At 41.2% G+C, this 16,502-nt stretch overlaps 1 protein-coding gene across 6 annotated transcripts in view; it reads right to left on the bottom strand.

Moving 5' to 3' along the window:
- Ecpas (Ecm29 proteasome adaptor and scaffold) overlaps window positions 1-14,659 on the bottom strand; it is a 112,108-nt gene extending 97,449 nt beyond the window's left edge. The window contains exons 1-2 of one of the 6 annotated variants that reach the window (XM_078047944.1): window positions 14,283-14,659; window positions 6,329-6,432 (exon numbers count right to left, since the gene is read on the bottom strand). In XM_078047944.1, the coding sequence (XP_077904070.1) occupies window positions 6,329-6,350 (22 nt within the window). In that variant the 5' untranslated portion in view covers window positions 6,351-6,432; window positions 14,283-14,659. Of the gene's footprint in view, window positions 1-6,328; window positions 6,433-13,196; window positions 13,420-13,666; window positions 14,047-14,282 lie in introns of those variants that run through there. The other 5 variants (XM_078047943.1, XM_078047945.1, XM_078047946.1 and 2 more) reach the window with 5 other exon arrangements.
- Window positions 14,660-16,502: the final 1,843 nt, after the last annotated feature.

Here is a 16,502-nt window from a genome sequence, read left to right on the forward strand (position 1 = left end):
TACCCAAAAAGCTCCTGTGTTAATGCAGGAACATTTAGAGATAAACTGATTGGACTGTGAGAACTGTAACCTAATCAGTCCATCCTAATTTGAATGGACTAAGTCAGGTAACAATAAACAGGTGGGGTGTGGCTGGAGGAAGTAGATCACTGGGGGCATGCCCTGGAAGGGTCATCTTTCTTGTAGACCCTTCCCCCTCACTCTGCTTCAGTGGCTGCCATGAGTGGAGCAGCACTCTTCTATTACACCCTTCCACCATGTTCTGCCTCATCTTGGGCCCAGAGCAATGAGCCTAGCTGACCATGGACTAAATTCTAGAATCTGGGCCAAAATAAACTTTTCCTCCTCTAAATTGTTCTTGTCAGGTATTTTTCTCCTTACATTTTCATGTACTCTTCAAATATTCTTCAGTAAAAATACATTTATTTTTTTATTTGAAAAAAAATACACAAATTGTTTTTAAAGAATTCATGTTTCAAGTATAAGAAAAAAATGCTTTAATTCCAAAATATTCAAACTTGAAAGAAACCTTGCAGTATATAGATGAACAAAAACAGGAATATTTGATCTCAAAGGAAAATATTAAAACCCTGAGAATCTTAACTCACAGGATAAAAAAAACAATTTCCAGTTTAGCTCATGTCAACTATTATATTTATCAGGGAAAAAACTGTTAAGAATGTAAATATATTCATTTACTTTCCTTTAAATAATTCTCTAATTCATATTATTCATCTGTCTTTAGTTTCTTTAAAGAAGGAGTCCAACAACACAGGAGGCTGAAGCAGGAAGATGGAAAGTTCAAAGCCAGCCTCAATAACTTAGTGAGGCCCTAACCAACTTAGCAAGACTCTGCCTTACAACAAAAACTTTTAAAAAAGGGCTGAAAATGTGGCTCTGTGGTTAAGCGCCCCTGGGTTCAACTCTGCATAGCAAAAAAAAAAAAAAAAAAAGACAAAGAAGGAATCTTCTCTCCTCCTACCTCTAAGATAGAAATCATCAGTTTAAGGATTTGGGGCTGGGTTCAATCCCTAGTACCACCAAAAAAAAGAAAACTTAAAGATTTCATGCCCCTGCTACACACCTTTAGCCACCAGTATTTCTGAAAACGTTAAATTATTCATGAGAAATAAAAACTACCCACACAAATCACTCACTTTTCAGAACTCTCCAAAACATACAACTCTTGACTTCTGAGTTAAAGAGGAAAAGCTATTTTCCTACTGGACTTGAATTACAATTACTGCTTTTTCATTTACATCATTACATCAAAATATATGTAAGGACCTAGGGATGTGGCTTACTGGTATATCACTTGCCTAGCATGTGTGAGGCCCAGGCTCAATCCCTGGCAAAAAAATAAAAACTACAATAAATAAGGATAGAGTCTCAGTGTAAGCTGAAATTGACAGGAAAGGTAAAAATACCTAGACCATTGCCCATTACATCATAAATTAACTAATAACCTTAAAACTACAGGATATTTTTTAAATTATCTGCCCAGTAACCATAGAATTATACTAGACATAACAGAATATTTCACAAAGAAGTATCTTCCTAATACTATTTACCCTCTTCCGATTCGTACATTTGAATCAAATGGCCTTTTATGCAAAAAAAAAAAAAAAAAAAAAAATTCTTTTAGATGCTGGGGATCAAACCCAGGGCCTTGTGCATGCCAGGTCACATGGCCTTTTGAGTCTCAGAAAAACTTGGTGTGGTACAGATACTGTGTGCATTTATAAAGGGAAAATTGAGTTTCATGATCTCACTTGTCAAAGGTCACCAAACTAATAAGACACAGAACCAGAAGTTGAACCCAAAGAAATCTTTATCCTCCAACTACACACTAGAACCCAATACTGTTCTCTAAAATACTATCTACTGAAGCAGGTAATATCAGCTCTAGTTTACATTCGGGAAAATAAAGCCTAGAAAAAAATATTCAACATTTCAAAGCTAGTAAGTGGCAGTCCACCTACAAACCCAAACCTCCTTCTAATATACTAAATTTACAGCACAGCCTAAGAGAGAAAATAGAGAAGATACTAAATCTAATTAGACTTTGAACCCTGACCACAGCCAATGTGTGAGGGGTGGATCACTAATGAAATTCATCTTTTCTTCAAGCATTCAGAATTGGGACCAGAAATGCCAAGCTTCCTCTGAGTGGATCTGTAAAAGCAAGCTAGAAGATATGACATGGGCATCTGCAGCCTACCCCATGAAGCAAAAAAAAAAAAAAAAAAACAGAGAAAGCTAATCTGAAGAAAGAATAACATGGAAGCCCAGAGAGAAGCTAGAAGAAAATCTGAATAGCTTCTAGTCCCTAGTTCCAAAGACCTCTGGAAGGCCCCTCTTGGTTCCATAAGACTTTCTGATTCCTTGTAAGTGCCCATTTTTTGCTTAAGCCAGTTTCAACTGCATTCAAATATAAAAGGAAGGTCTTCACCAAGAAAACAAAGATATATTTCCATGAGAGACCACTTAAAAATAATAATAATAAGCAGCTCCCTTATGCCTAGGATGAATATCAGATCAGAGAGGGAATCCATCCCAAGCATAGGTCAATCTAGCTCCAAGGAACCTTCTTCTCAACTATGCCTCTAAACACTCTCAAAAAAACAATCCAAATCCTAAGAGCTTCATAAGTATGCCATAAATTCTCCCAGCCCAATTATTTTGACCAAACAAGTCACTCAAAAGGAAATATTCTCCCAACTGTTCCAGATCATCCCTGCATTACCACGCATCCAAATCTGTCCAGCTTGAGGTCCAGCTTAAATACCACATGCTACACACACACACACACACACACACACACACACACCTCCCATCCTGACCCTGAAGACTTCCACAACCCTTTTCAATACCTCTTCTAGCAATTACCTTTTGCTGTATAATATGTAACTGTCCAATCTTCCCCTCTCTAGACTATTTGAGGTGTGATTTGAATTTGACTCTGACTGCCTACTCATTTGTTTCCATGTTTCCTCCAGCTCAAGTTGAGAAACTGTGACTTAATTTCTTTTATCCCAGCACTTAACTCAGTTTCTTGCAGAGAATAGTTGCTGATAACTGCTGAATGTTTAAAGTATTAACTCCTCATGCACTACAAAGGCTATTTAGAAGTCTGTAGTCTAACATCTGTAGTACAGGAAAGGAGGGAACTACTAGTAATTTTTAAATTAGAATCACTTGGAAAAGGGACTGTATCTTATATTTTTTTTTAAGAGAGAGAGAGACAGAGAGAGGGAGTTTTTTTAATATTTATTTTTCAGTTATTGGTGGACACAATATCTTTATTCTATTTGTATGTGATGCTGAGGATCGAACCTAGCGCCCGCACAACCCAGGCAAGCGTGCTATCGCTTGAGTCACATCTCCAGCCCGGGACTATATCTTTTTAATATTATGACAAGTGTTTAGAAGTTGTAAAAATTTAAAAAGTGAGATTCCTGAAGATCTGATTATGTGGCAGAATGGTTCTGCTCCAAATCAACAGGAGTGCAACAGTTACTACAGAGAGGGAAAAAAAAAAAAGAAAAGAGGGCTGGAGATGTAGCTCAGTAGAAGAGCACCTGCCTGGTATGAGCAGCTCTGGGTTTGATCTGAAGGAAAGAAAAAAGGAGAGAAAAGAAAGGAAAAGGGTGAAAAGGAGAAGAGAAGAGAGGTTAAGGAAGAGGGGAGGGGGGGAAACTAGTTAAATCATAGAAGATCAAGTGCTTCTAAAACAATGCCTCTCCCTATGACTTCATCACATCTTCAAGAGTGTACTCTTGGAATGCTTGGGTTAGCTGCATTTCCAGAAATGGGAGTCCAAACGTTAAATATGGGAACTGAATTATATGAAAACTGGAAGTGACAGGCTGGGGATCGAGGAAGAGAATGAGCAACTCTGAACTTTGATGATCCCTGTAATTAGGAGTTTGAGACTACAATTACGAAGAATAAGAGAGCTCTGCCTCTGCATCTAGACTTTGTGGATAATTCTCAATGTTTTCTAGTAGATAATTCTATGAGTTATAAATCTAACCAGGTACTAGCCCTTAAAGTCCACTTCATCTTTTGATTTCTAAATGTCATTTCAAATCACTAAATATCACTCTAATACTTGACAAAATCCAAATGAAGCCAGCAAGATGTTTCTTTAGAAATTAATGGCTATCCAAGCACGGTGATACACACCTGTAATCCCAGTGACTCAGAAGGCTGAGGCAGGAAGATCACAAGTTTGAGGCCAACCTCGGCATCTCAGTGAGGCCCTACTTCGCTGGGGATGTAAATCTGTGTATACTATTTCTGGGTTCAATCTCAGAAGGAAGGAAGAAAGGAAAGAAGGGAGGAAGGCAGGGAGGGAAGGGGTAGGAAGACTAGAAATATGAAATCTGAGCTCTAATCCTATGATTTTAAGTATAGGCTTGTTTCTATCTCTATCCCATATTTTAAGGAACTCAATTAAATGCAAATGTCCTTAAAAGGAGAATGTTAAGTTATCCAGTATTAACCACCAATATAATGTGTTGCAAGTGGGGAGAAGATTCATTCCCGGAAAGAGACAATCCATCCAAGTTCCTATGGGAGTTGCCTCCGTGAACCCAGGGCAGCCCAATGGGTAGCAAGAAAACCTTCACAGATAATTAAGTCCTAGACAGAAGGTCTCTGCTAATGCAGTTTGTGCCAGTAACCCTGAAACCCTTCTCTCCGAAATTAAGGTAATCAGATCATTTTCATGTCCCCTAGTCTGCACCATCATAAGGCAAAGGCAGATGTTCCTATCAGGACACCCCTGCATCCAAATACACTTGTGTTTAGGCCCTTTAAGCAAGAAAACGAAAAGAGAAGTCTTGCTTTCCCTAACAGAAGTCCTAGCCTGTGAATGATCAACAAGGCTACCCCTCCCGCTGCTAGCACCAAGCCTCCATCCTGTTTCTACCCTCACCACTCTACCCCCCTCATACACACACTGAGGAAGAGAAGGAAGTCCTAGGGGTAGCTTGGCAAGGTTGGGCTGGGTGATAAAACAAGTAATCCACATCCTAAATGTCATGAATAAGTGCCAGACTTCTAACACACCCTTTGAAGTCCACAAACTCTCATCTCCAAGGAGGCCCTCTCCCCCAGAGCCAGGAGGTGGCAGACAGATACACAAATTAGAAATCAGATGTAATCAGGTGATGAGCAAAAGGATTACTTTAGCTTATGAAAGCCAGTTTGTGGGAAGCAATGTATTCTACATAAGAGTAGGATAGTAAAAATCTACCCAAAGCAGTTAATTACTTTAAATGCTCATTTGGATGGTAAACTGTAGAATGTTCCTGATTTCTGTACTATTTAAATCCCAGCATTTGTGGTATGACCTGCTTGTCTTCAGTATATCATAAAGGCCTTAAAACATCTCTCACAGGCCCAAAAGCTGTAAGAGCTCAAGGATCTAGGAAGGAATAAACAACACTCTCATTGCTCTTCTGAACAATTTCTTCCAAACCCTCCAATTTTCCATTTCTCAAATAACAGAAAAAAGTCAAATTTTATTCTGAAGTTGAACTCTGATTATAAAATATATCATCCCTCAAAACTCTACATAAATGAATTAAGACACCATAAGCCATAATTAACATTATACCTACCAAAAAGTAGTAGAATATACTAAGGGAAAGTAGCTAAAACTCTAAGAATTAAATTAGAAGATAGCAACAAAAAGCACTTTTGGATTGAAGTTTCAAAATCCCAAGAAGTCACTGGATATTGAATCCTAATATCAGAGAATTACAATCAGAATTTTCAGGGTTTCAAAGGACATTCTATACCATCTAAGAGTAAAAGTCACACCATATTCTTGAACTAACTCAGAGTGAAGAAGAACTAAGTGGCTTTTTTTTTTAATCACAGTGCACCTTGAAAATAGCAGAATCAGGAATATCCAATTACCATGATAATGCTTCCTTCAATACCTCTTTTCATAAATAAAACAATTAACTCCACAAGTATGTTCCTAGAGCATGTGAAATCTTTTTGTGTGGCAGATAATGTTATTTGTAAACTAGCACCCATTATCTTTCCCCTGTGCACACTGCTAAGCACCATCTTCAAATTTTTCGTTTTTCTTCTTTCTTGCTCTTTTTTTTGAAAGTTTATCATCAGAGAGAATAGAGGCTTCAGGCATATACAAACTAATATGAACTTCACTGATTCTCTCAGGATAGCCAGAAAATAGGGCAAGGGAAAAACCTAAGATCTTGGGGGGAAAATGCCACCTGATAATCGATGCATTTTTAAATGCTGCTACAAAAAAATGCACACATCCTCAGGAACTAATTCTACTAACCTCTACAATCAATGTGATACATGGTTTATCCAATCTTGACAAAAATCCTCTGGATCACCAATGGTATGTTCATCCACTCGTACATACGCAATTGTATAAAGAATCTATTATTTAGAACACCAAAAAAAAAATACAATTAAAAGATTTATACGCATAGCTATCATTTTTTTTAAATAAGCACTTTTCATTTTTTGCTAAAATCTTTAATGCCCTGTTTTGAAAATTCAGAATGAAAAGTAAAAAATAATGTGATTACCAAGTTTGGGAAAGAATAAAGAATATGTCCATAAGCAGAATTTACTGAGAAAATGCTAATGCTTAAAAAAATACAATGATAATTATTCACTGAAGACTAAAAAAAACTCTAATACCAATACAACATATTTTGTCATATATGTGTATATATCATAAACATATTAAAACCTTACATTAAAATTTTAAAAGTGTTAGTATGTACACATTATTAGGACATTACAACTGAAAACATAAATGATTAATAGTCATAATCTTAGTAACCTATAACTCACCACCCAGCACTCCTTCCTCATCTCCTTCCCTGGCTTTTCTCACCCTAAATGTATATGGCCCACAAACAGCTGTTCTCTGATCGATTCATCCACTCCTATGATTCCATCATCATTTCCACACTCTCCCAAGCCTCAGAACCAAGTTCCCACACGTCTGCAATCTATGGACCAAATACTATGCCAAGTTCTTATCATGAATTCTCTCTTCCCATTCTTATAATACTGTGTGACTGGTTTTGTTTTTATCCCATTTTACAGATGAGAAAACCAAAGCCCAGAAATTAACAATTATGTGTTCAAGGACACGTTAACCAAAAAAATAGCAGAGCCAGAATTCAAAACCAGCTCTGACTCAGATTCCAGAGGCTTTAGTCTCAAACAGTCTCCCTAAACAACTCAACATGAGTGCCGCAATATTTCATTTATTGAACAAATATTTGTTGAACACAAATCTGTTCTCACTTTTATTTCCAATTCCCTAAATCTGCCTAAAAGTTATACTTTCTTCTATTCTTCCATTGTACAGTCTCTTAATTTAGACTCCTGGATTCATCTCTAATGCATTCCTCTCTGTAATAACCTCATCTACTCTGGCCCATAGTAAATTTCTTTTCTTTGGCCACTGCCATGCCCTCCTATTCAGTCCTGTGGCTCTTGGTCTCTGAATCCTTATGATCAGTGTTACTCCACTGGCAGCTGTTAACCTTATAAAGCAAATCTACACATTTTATACCCCTACTTATGGGCCTTTGATAGTTCTCTACTGTCTGCAGAACAAAGTCTAAACTTGTTGTGCTAGAATTCATACAACACCTTAGTCCCAAACTATCTTCCCCAGCATCATCTGCTATTGCCCCCCCCCACACCAAAAATATTAAAAGTAATTTATAGAGAGTTTAATTGTTTACACTAATCCTAATAACACTATGTGTGTTTCTTGTTATCCCAATTTTATGAGAAAGAAACTGAGACCCAGGAAGGTAAGGTAATTTGCTCAAGATCCCAAATCAAAAAAGCAGCATGGGCCTCATCTCAGACTCTGATGTTTATCTCCTTTCTTACTTCTTCTCATAGTGATAATATCTCCATTCCCTTCCTATCAGACTTACTTAGCTTTTTCTGAAAACACACAATCCTTTCCACCTCCATGTCTCAGTTCAAGCCATTGTTGCTTTACCCTAGAATGTTATAAGCATTCCTTGAAGTTTCCAAGGATCTATGTTGAGTATTTTTTTATATCATGCTTCATATTAGCTATTTATGCTGACATAGAAATGTCTCTAACATAAGCCCTCTGAGACAGGATCATAAATTATTTACTCAATTTTAAAATTCTGCTTACTAAATTGGAAAATGTGCAGGTAAAAAAATGCTACAAAAGATGGCAAGCATTGAGGACAGAGAGATGGCCAGGGCTTAAAGGAAAGATCAGCAACTGGATCAAACCATCTGAGCACATTGGCAGTGTCTACAATTTTAACATCTACTGAACAAAGTCAGAGTCCTGGTGCCAACAATTCTTATTGACACTGACCTTTTTTAAATACCACAGTTTACTAAAAGCATAATTCAAAATAGAACAGGGTAGAAGTGAAAAAAAATGGAATGAAAATTGATTAAAAGATAAAAATACCATTTTCATTTTCCATCTTAACCTACTGTTTGGTTAAGTAAACAAAATGTAAAGGTGCCTTTCCACACGGATCAGCTCAGTTGCATGTATGGCTATCATTAAAGGGATCATCTCTTTGGAGCTTTTTGAATAGGCCCACAGAATCACATTCAGCTACACACACAGTTCCTAAATCTCATCCTCTAAAAGAGTCACTGGGATTCCTGGCATTGGTAGAGGCTCTCTCAGAAGATATTTTACATGTTGATTATCTGACCAATTTGTGAGACTCAAGTTTCCCCTGGCTATGCCAAATGGTCAAATTTAATAGTATATGCTTTAAGATTACAGGCTGTTGCTCTTTCATGAGTTGTCTTTATCCCACAAAGATCAGATTATAAGGATACCTTATAATTATAAAGCCCAGAATATGAAACCAGTAAGCAGCTAGGTGAAAAGTCTCAAATACTTCCTTCCTTCTGTCAGGAACCTCTGACCAGTGCTGAAATGTAACTATAATGTCAACTTTTCCATGAACTGACAGAGGAATACACTAGAAGAAAAACTAGCCACCTGCCCTGCATGAATTTTATTTGATTTGCAAATATGACTCCAAAACTAAAGAAAATTATAGAAAGATATTTTTTTTTGGGGGGGGGGTAACCAGGGATTGAACTCGGGGGCACTCAACCACTGAGCCACATCCCCAACCCTACTTTGTATTTTTATTTAGAGACAAGGTCTCAATGAATTGCTTAGCACCTCGCTGTTGCTGAGGCCAGCTTTGAACTTGAGATCCTCCTAACTCAGCCTCCCGAGCCACTGGGATTACAGGCATGTGCCACCATACCAGGCCAGATAGATCTTAAGTAAGTTACAAACTAGATCTCAGAACTACCTTTAACAGTCTGAACTAATTATTCTCTTTTTGGCATATTTTATCCAAAAATTTAGTATGTTCTGTTCAACAAACATCAAAACACTGGCATATTTTATATAAGAGATTCCTTCTAGATACCAGCAAGTCATTAAAAAAAAAATCTATCCAGATCTTGTTATAAACTGTATATTCTTCCTTGCAGAAAGATTAATATAATGGTAGAGCACAATTAACATTAATTTTGGAATGACAGAATTCAAGTGACAGAGTTCACTTGAATTCAAAGACAGAGTTCAAGTCCTGACAGTATAATGAGGAAAGCTCCATCACCGAGTCAATAACAGAATTAGGGTTGTTATGAGAGTTCAATCAGTAAATAGGTACAAAGCAATCAGAATACATGGTAAACCCTCAAGAAAAAATAGTTATACTATTTTCTATCGTAATTATCTGATTTAAAGTGAAGATTACATGGGATTTGCAACAAGGTCATAAATTCTAACAAGACTCAACCCAAGATTATCCTGCCTACCTACCTTTTGGCAACTTTTATTTGTTCAATGATACTACCAAAAAAATTTAATACAACTAAATTAATTAGAAAAACCCAATAATCAATTCCTCTTCTCAGAAGCTCCACAAAATATGGTGGCAGATATAACTGAAAGGAGCTGTAGAACGAAAAAAAAAAAGTATGGTGGCAGATACAACTGAAAGGAGCTAATGCCCCTGAATTGTATACCTAGAAATGACGAATTTTATATTAGATGCATTTTTCCAAAATTTAAAAAAAAAAAAGTAAAAGCAAAAAAAAAAATTTAATGAAAAAACTGGAACAAAAATGGACAGATCTGGGGTTGGGGATTTAGCCCAGTGGCAGAGCGCTTGCCTAGCATTTTGCGTAAGGCCCTGGGTTCGGTCCTCAGCCCTGTAAAAAACAATAACTAAAAAAAAAACAATTACTAAAAAAAAATGGACAGATCTAATAGAGCTGGTCAACTGTCAAAAGTAGAATCTAGATGGTAAGTATATGAATATGCACTTTCAATTTTTCTCTTTGAAGAGTTTCACAAAAAAATATTACATGAAGAAAACAATGCTGGCACCCAAAGGTTTGCTTCTATTATCATCTACTAGTCAGAAACAATAGCAACTTGAGTGCAGTGGCATACACCTGTTGTCTCAGCACTTAAGAGGTTGAGGTGGGGAATCATTTGAGCCCAGGATTTGAAGACTAGCCTGGGAATACATCAATGTCCCACCTCAAAAATAAATAAATAAAAATAATAGCAGATTTTCAGATAATTGCCTCCTTTTCTGGGGAATTTTAAGAAGCACCTTTTATCAGTCATATCCCCTTTTATTATAGCCATCCTGAAAATAAAAACACTTGAAATTTCTTAATCAGTGTGTGTGTGTGTGTGTGTGTATGTGTGTGTATCTACATATTTACATACACACACGTATATATGGCCCCAAGTTAGTTAGTCCAAGGTACCAATTGCCAAGTATTTAATCTCTCCTGAAGAAATGCAGAAACCAAGTCAAAAGAGATTTCTGTGCCCAATTATTGACCAAACAAAACAGTGGAAAGGCTAGAATTTCAACACTAGGGAATCAACCCAGGGCTTCCCACATGCTAAACCAAGCACTCTACCAAGAGATACATCCCAACCCTTTTTTTTTTTTTTCTTCTTTTTCCCCCCCCTTTAATTTGAAACAGGTTCTTACAAAATTGCTCTAGTTGGCCTTGAACTTCCTATCCTACTGCCTTGATCTCACAAGTGTCTGGGATTACAGGCAAATTTGAGACTAAAAGCAAGTTATACCACACCAGGCCAAAGGCTAGAACTAGATTATCTGTTCCTAACTTTTTCATTAGATGCTAAAGCCATTAAATCCCTTAATCAGAAGTACTACCAGCATCTTGATAGGTACCCAATATATGGGAGCAAACTGAGAATATACTGAATTTATGCTGAATAAATACCTCTGAAACTTTAAAATGATATCCAATTCTTCCTCTCATTTTGTTTCCGATTCCTACTGGTAATTGAGATTTTAACATATTTCATGCTCACAACAAAAACAGCATGTGGTACCCCAATTTTTTTTTTTTAATCAGACCACCTCACATCCATTAAGATGATTCTACTGAGAATACAGAAAATAACAAATATTGGCCAGGATGTGAAGAAATTGGAATCCTTATGCAGTACTAAGGGGATTGTAAAATGTTGTAGTCACTATGAAAAACAGTATGACAAGGCTAGGGGATGTAGCTCAGAGTCAAGAGGTTGCCTAGCATGACAATGCCCTGGATTCAATCCCCAGCACCTCAAAAAGGAAAACAAAACAAAACAAAACAAAAACAAACCAGTATGGTGACAATTCCACTTCTGGGCATATACCAGGAAGAACTGAAAGCTAAGTCTCAAAGAGATATTTGTACACCCATGTTCACAGCAGCAATATTCATAATAGCTAAAATTTGGAAACAACCCCAAATGTTCCTAGAGATGAGTGGATAAGAAAATGTGGTGTATACATAAGGGAATATTATTCAACCTTTAAAAGGCAATTTGGACACATGCTACAACGTGGATGAATCTTGAAAAAAAATCACAAAAAGACAAATACTATATGATACCATTTAGATGAGGTAATTAGAGAAGTCAAAGAAAGATAGAAAATAGGATGGTGGATGCCAGAGGTTAGGGGAAGAAGGGAATGGGGAGGTGCTGTTTAATGAGTACAGAATTCAGTTTTGCAAATGCAAAGAGTCCTGAAGATGGATGGTGGTGATGGTTGCACAACATGAATGCACTTAATACCACTGAACTGTACACTTAAAAAATGGTTAAGATGTTAAATTTTGTTTTATGTATTTTACCACAATAAAAATAAAATCAGAGAAGAGAACTGATCTCCTCAGAAAGCCTGGCGATGCTCCCTAGGGACTGATTTCACATGCCACCAACTCCTGTGGCTATTAAACCATGTCAACCTCTAACCACCTCATGAGACCTTGTCTCCTCACACTCTCCATCCTGTCCAGGGCCACACCAAGTGTTAATTTCAGCTCAAAAAACCAACAGTACTCCTGTTCCACCAGTTTTGTGTCAAAGCAGCAAGGAACTTAATCTCTGTAAACCTGCCTCCTCTTTAAAACAAGGATAATTCCCACCTACCTGCCTCACAAGGTTGTTATGAGGGTAAAAGTGAGATCATGTATATAAAAGTAGCTTTAAACTGCCAAGCACCAAAGAAACACAAATTAAGTTTATAACTACCTTCATATGGAAATCCAGAAGGAGCTTTTAACAACATAAGCTTCACAAATACCAGCTTGCAACACCTCGCCCATGCTTCCATTTAAAACCCACATCATCTCCAAATGACACCTTTGTTTTTGTTATAAACTGAAGGGCAGCATGGGAAGGGGGGCAAATAACCTAAAGCATTTTAACTAACCGACCACCAAAAACGCAATCAAAAATTACCCTACTTGTCCTATGAAAGTTGAATATTTATGACCAGCATAGGCCTGCAACACCCAGGGACTACACTTCCCACAAAGCACTGAGGCGAACCGGGGCAGCAGACGGGCGACCTGGGATTCAGGGTGACCACCCCTCTCCGAAAGCAAGCACCAAGGTCCCCTGGAAAACTGCAACGCTTAGGGTCGAGTATGCTCTGGTTCTCCTTTATGACAGCGCTGTCACCCCGTGGTTTCTCCTGTGACTAGCAGAGCGACCCTCTAGGCCCTTCTGCCCTCCCGGCTCCTACTAAGGGTCACCGCCTCTCCGTGACCTTTCGACTGATTTCTAGTGTGTCACAGAAAGGCACCTTCTCCCCCTCCTGGAAGCTCCATTTCCAGAACTCGCCCAACAGTCAAGACCGGGGAGGAGTAGAGGCATGGCAGGGTCAGACTGGACCGTCCGGCGCTGCCCAGCACCCTGGGGCTGCGGCCGCCGGCCACCTCGGGCACCGCGGGCAGGGGGCCGGGCTCCCCCGACACGCGGGCCGGGGCGGATCTCGGGCAGGGGTGGCTCCGCCCGGGGCTCTGGTTTCAATTTCGCAACGTGACGGTGCAAACCTGAGGCCTACAAACGCCGGCGGCGGCGTCCCGCGCCCCGCCCGCCCGCCAGGCCCGAGCGCCCCAGCCCCCCGCACGCCACCGCCGCCGTCCGCCTGCACCGCCCGGCCCGGCGCCCCGCGAGCGCGCCCCAGCCCTCTGGCCGGGTGCCGGCCGCCGCCCCCCGGCCTGCGCGGCACCGGTTCGGGCTCGCAGCCGCAGGCTCGGCCGTGGCACTTACTCAGCTCATCCTGGGAGGCGGAGGCCGCGGCCGCAGCCATGTTGCGCCGGGGAGGGATTGAGGGAGGGGCGGAAGGGGGAGGGCGCGGACGGGCGGCGCGGGGGGCTCGCGGCTCCCGGTGCGGCAGGGGCGAGGAGCCGCCTGCGGTCACTCGCGCCGGCCGCGCTGCGCCCACGAGGCCCGCCCGCCGCCGTCTGCGTCCTCCGCGCTGCGAGCGTCGCTCTCGCCGCCCCCCGCGAGCTCGCGATTCGGGCGCTCCCGCAGCTTCGCCCTTCTGCGGAGCCGCCGCCGCCGCCGCCGCCTGTGCGGCCGACTCCCCGCGCGCCTGGCCCGCGCGGCGGCTCTGCTGCTCCGCGCCGCGCTCGCCCGACTCACGCCGGTTTTATATTTAGAAAGAGCTGAGCCATCCTCCCAGCGGCCCCCCCGCTGGGCCCCTCGCGCGCCCGCCCGCCCTCGCTCGCTCGCTCGCGGCTCGTCCAGCCCACCTGCCGCCGCCCGCCCCGCCGGCGCTCCCCACGCGGACCCGGCACGCGGCGGGCGGCCGGGCCTAGCCGCTCCGCCATCGCGGAACAGCCTACCGCGACCCCAGCGCTGGCCGGACGCGTGGGCCTCTGACCTGAGTCCGAGCCGGTCTCCATGCCTGGGGTAGTGCGGAGGGCGCCTCAAGGAGGTGGCGGCCAAGGAGCGCGGTGTCCCGCTGGCCGGGCCCGTGAAGCCGCGCGCTTCAGTCGGTGAGCTGAGCCGGGCTGCCCCTGCCGGGGGAGATCCTCGAGGCGGGGCCGAAGCTCGGGTTTTAAAGGTCTGTTGCTGTCACGTTGGCGGGGCCCGACCTGAAGAAACACGCCTGTCCAGAGGAAGAGACGTGGACTCGGGAAAGTAGAGCCGGGTTCGGAGTCGGCGGGAGGAAGCCCCGCCCTGCGCCTCCCGCCGAACTTCTCAGGCCCGGCGCTGACTCAGGCCCGGGCGAGCCCCGGCGCCGCGAACGGCCCGCGCAGGCCGCAGGGAGGTGTAGGTTGCAGATGCCCTTAGGGACCAGGGCTGCGGAATGAAGGAAATTCGCTAAGTTACGTGTTCCGGAGGAACTGTATACGCTTATAGGAGCCATTAAATTTTTGTTTATACGTTCTTGGCAACCTGAATGACTTATTTTTGATATCGATTAACTTTTTTCCTTCAGTTTGTCCATGAGGTCATGCACAATGGAAAATGTAATCCCATGCACTTGCAAAATGGAATTCGAATTCAGGGACTGCATAATTGCTGTACTTAAGTGATGGGTACTGTCATAACAAATTAGGTCCAAGATCAGATACTGGGTTTTTTTGTTTTTTAATAAGAGTAAGAAATCAAGATCCTAAATGAATTGGAATAGCATTTACTCCTAAAATGGAAATCTCCAAATCCCTGAAAAATGTCTTGAAAATTTAATATGTCATTCCAGATGTAACAAAGTGCAAGATACTTACACAACACTAAAGATATACTCATTTCCTGTGTTGTTTTTATGGCAAAAATTTACATTATCTTTGTAAACAATACAAAGACTAGGAATATCATAAAATTAAAAATGAAAAGAGTCCTTCATCCCAGCCCCACCATCACCGAAGATAAATATATGAAAAATAGTTAAGTGAGCATCCTACAAGAACTTGTTTATGCAAACATTATGTGCAGTCCAATTTACAACTTTGATGGGGCCTGGATTCCATATCAGTTTTCCCCATATCCCATAAACATTTTCACTGTTAATTTTAAAACTACAATACTGAACTCTGTGCATGGACCCAACCCTATAATCCCAGTGACTCAGGAGACGAGGGAGGAGGACTGCAAGTTTACTGCAAGTCAACCTCAGCAATGTAGCAAGAGCCTAAGCAATTTGGTGAGACCCTGTCACAATTTTTTTAAAAAGGATTGAGAATGTGGCTCAGTGAAAAATTCCCTTTTTTAATGCTTCTGATCACTACTGTTTAAAGCTCTAAAGTTTATTAGAGTTGCTTCTCACTTCAAACTTATTATATCTTAGTTTTCCCATTAAATAGCTCCATGGTCATATGAAGTGTTTTGGCACTGAATAACCGTCTATCTAGAATTCAACTTTCAAAAACAGACAAGGGCTGGGGGCAGCTCAATGGAAGCCTAACACGCGAGAGGTGCTGGCTTTGATCCCCAACACTAAGGAAAAAAAGCAAAAACAGATGAGAAATTGGGATAAGAGGCAAATGGGGACCAGAAAAAAAGGCCACTGAGAAACTGAAATAAGATATCTTGAAGTCTTATTTAGTTAGGTCTTGCCAGATACAGTGGTGCACATCTGTAATCCCAGTGACTCTGAAGGCTGAGGCAGGAGAATGGTAAATTCAAGGCCAGCCTCAGCAACTTAGACAGCCCCTGTTTCAAAATAATAAGTAAAAAGGCCTACGGATGAGATTCCGTGGTTGAGGGTCCCGATAGTAAAAAAGAAAATAATAAAGTCAGTTGGATGCAATGGTGCACCCCTCTACTCCGGATGCTGAAGGGAAAGGATCACAAATTCAAGGTCAACATGGACAAATTAGGCCCTTTCTCAAAATTTTTAGAATGTCAAGGGACTGGGCATATAGTTCAGGGGAGAGCACTCACCTAGTATATGCAAGATCCTGGGTTCAAACTAGCAAGAAAGAAGGAAGGAAGAAAAGAAAGAAGTAAAATTATATCTTATTATATCAGCATCAAAAAACCAAGCCAGACAGCCACATGCCTGATGCTTGTAGTCCCTGCTACTCAGAAGGTGGAGGTAAAAGGATTTTTTGAACCCAGAAGTTCCAGGTCAGCATGGATGACATACAGGACCCTG

The sequence above is a fragment of the Ictidomys tridecemlineatus genome, chromosome 4, assembly GCF_052094955.1.
Source record: "Ictidomys tridecemlineatus isolate mIctTri1 chromosome 4, mIctTri1.hap1, whole genome shotgun sequence".
NCBI lineage: Eukaryota > Metazoa > Chordata > Mammalia > Rodentia > Sciuridae > Ictidomys > Ictidomys tridecemlineatus.